The sequence below is a fragment of the Papio anubis genome, chromosome 7, assembly GCF_008728515.1.
Source record: "Papio anubis isolate 15944 chromosome 7, Panubis1.0, whole genome shotgun sequence".
NCBI classification, from domain to species: Eukaryota; Metazoa; Chordata; class Mammalia; order Primates; family Cercopithecidae; genus Papio; species Papio anubis.
Window position 1 is genome coordinate 443,596 of NC_044982.1, and position 2,791 is coordinate 446,386.

The 2,791-nt window shown below is 41.0% G+C and overlaps 1 protein-coding gene across 1 annotated transcript; it reads right to left on the bottom strand.

Moving 5' to 3' along the window:
- Positions 1 to 238: 238 nt before the first annotated feature.
- LOC101012870 (CGG triplet repeat-binding protein 1-like) lies at positions 239 to 1,277 on the bottom strand. Its single transcript, XM_031669017.1, has one exon. The coding sequence runs from the start codon at positions 871 to 873 to the stop codon at positions 379 to 381; it is 495 nt and encodes a 164-aa protein (XP_031524877.1). The 5' UTR covers positions 874 to 1,277; the 3' UTR covers positions 239 to 378.
- Between the last annotated feature and the right edge of the window lie 1,514 nt (positions 1,278 to 2,791).

Sequence of the window (2,791 nt, forward strand, 5' to 3'; positions counted from 1 at the left end):
TAGTCTTCAATCCAAGTAATTAAGTAATCTTACAAGGAATAATCATACATGGCAACAGGGTAAAAAAGCAGGGCAGTTCTTCCATGCACAAACATTTCAGGAGAAAAACCATTAATTTTAAAGATAACCATCAGGTTTCAGGTATCCTAGCACACTCTAAACCTAGGTTTTGCTTTATACCATCGGTGACTAAAATTAACAATAAGTTTTGCAGTGAGGGTTTTTTTTTTTTTTTTTGGCCTGCAACTATATACACATTGCAAAACTATTCTGCGTCACATGATTTTAAATGAAATAAATACAAAAATGAACCACACAATCAACACATAACTTTAATACTCCACATTTATCTTGATCACAATGGTGGTAACCTCCTAGTCAACAATCTTGTGAGTTGAGGAGTTGATTCTCATTCTCATATCCATCAGGAAGATATGCCCTCCGTAGCTGGTCTGACTTAGGTATGGAGCCTTCATTCTTCACATGGCGAGATAGGAAAGCACGGACTGCTGGGTGATCAGCCTTCTCAAGTGGGATGTTGGCTTCCAGGCACATTGTCACAAAGTCCTGGATAACACTGACTTTCTCTGTTTGCACAGTATGGTTGCACTGAAGAGATGCAGTCTGCTTCTTTCTCACATTCTGCTCTTCAAATTCTGCCTTCCTCTTGGTATGAGTCTTTGACTTGAGGTGGTCACTAATGGCAGACTTGCGAACATGATTCAGAACCACATTGCAAGAAGTGCAGAAGAGTTTTCCTCCATCCTCATGCAGCTCACCTCCAAACTCAGTGACTCGATCCAGGGGAGTCACATACAGAGCAGTCTTAGAACGGTTTCGAGCAGGTGGTGCTGTTACTACAAATCGCTCCATTCTGACTCTAAATAAATATGGTTCGGATTAGTTTCCAGGTTTTTTCGTCTTGATACTTAGCAGAGAAGGGTCTCCAGAGCAAAACCAGAGACGCATCAAATCCTGGCACTTTCCGTTTGTTCAACCCCGGAGATGCCTTCAAATCAGTTTTTCAACAAGTGGTGGTGGGGAAATAGTTTCTGGGCTTACACTCAATTTTCCCTGCGGTGCCAGGAAGTCATGCCTTTACGTAGGATCGAGGCCGCCGTTAGGGAAAGTGGACTGGACGAGGTCCGGCCGGAAAGGAAAAGAGAAGGAAAAAGGAGGAGCAAGGGAATAAGAGAGGAGGAAGATCCGTCGCTGCCGCCTTCGCCGCCGTTGCCCGATCGAGCCCCGCGGCGGCCGCCGTGTCCCCCGCCGCGCCCCGTCCAATCATGTGGTTTTTGTCTTTGATTCTGTTTATATGATGGATTACGTTTATTGAATTGCATATGCTGAACCAGGCTTGCATCCCAGGGATGAAGCCAACTTGATCAAGGTGGATAAGCTTTTTGACATGCTGCTGGTTTCAGTTTGACAGTATTTTATTGAGGATTTTTGCATCAACATTCATCAGGGATATTGGTCTAAAATTCTCTTTTTTTGTTGTGTCTCTGCCAGGCTTCCGTACCAGGATGATGCTGGCCTCATAAAGTGAATTAGAGAGGATTCCCTCTTTTTCTATTGATTGGAATAGTTTCAGAAGGAATGGTACCAACTCCTCTTTGTACCTCTGGTGGAATTCGGCTGTGAATTTGTCTTGTCCTGGACTTCTTTTTTGGTTGATAAGCTATTAATTGTTGCCTCAATTTCAGAGCCTGTTATTGGTCTATTCAGGGATTCAGCTTCTTCCTGGTTTAGTCTTGGGAGGGTGTATGTGTCCAGGAATTTATCCAATTCTAGATTTTCTAGTTCATTTGCATAGAGGTGTTTACAGTATTTTCTTATAGTAATTTGTATTCTGTGGAATCAGTGATGATATCCCCTTTATCATTTTTTTATTGCATCTATTTGATTCTTCTCTCTTTTCTTCTTTATAAGTTGTGCTAGTGCTCTATCAATTTTGTTGATCTTTTCAAAAAACCAATTCCTGGATTCAATGATTCTTTGAAGAGTTTTTTTGTGTCTCTGTCTCCTTCAGCTCTGCTCTGATCTTAGTTATTGCCTTCTGCTAGCTTTTGAATGTATTTGCTCTTGCTTCTTTAGTACTTTTAATTGTGATGTTAGGGTGTCAATTTCAGGTATTTCCTGTTTTCTCTTGTGGGCATTTAGTGCTATAAATTTCCCTCTACACGCTGCTTTAAATGTGTCCCAGAGATTCTTGTATATTGTGTCTTTGTTGTCATTGGTTTCAAAGAACATCTTTATTTCTGCCTTCATTTCGTTATGTACCCCATAGTCACTCAGGAGAAGGTTGTTCAGTTTCCATGTAGTTGAGCAGTTTTGAGTGAGTTTCTTACTCCTGAGTTCTAGTTTGGTTACACTGTGGTCTGAGAGAGAGTTTGTTATAATTTCTGTTCTTTTACATTTGCTGAGGAGTGCTTTACTCCCAACTATGTGGTCAATTTTGGAGTAAGTGTGATGTGGTGCTGAGAAGAATGTATATTCTGTTGATTTAGGGTGTAGAGTTCTGTAGATGTCTATTAGGTCCACTTGGTGCAGAGCTGAGTTCAATTCCTGGATATCCTTGTTAACTTCTGTCTCGTTGATCTGTCTAATGTTGACAGTGGGGTGTTAAAGTCTCCCATTATTATTATGTGGGAGTCTAAGTCTCTTTGTAAGTCTCTAAGGACTTGCTTTATGAATCTGGGTGCTCCTGTATTGGGTGCATATATATTTAGGATAGTTAGCTCTTCTTGTTGAATTGATCCCTTCTTTGTCTGTTTTGATCTTTGTTGGT

Coding starts and splice junctions, on each gene's coding strand:
- LOC101012870 (XM_031669017.1), bottom strand. CDS start 873: ATGGAGCGATTTGTAGTAACAGCACCACCTGCTCGAAACCGTTCTAAG.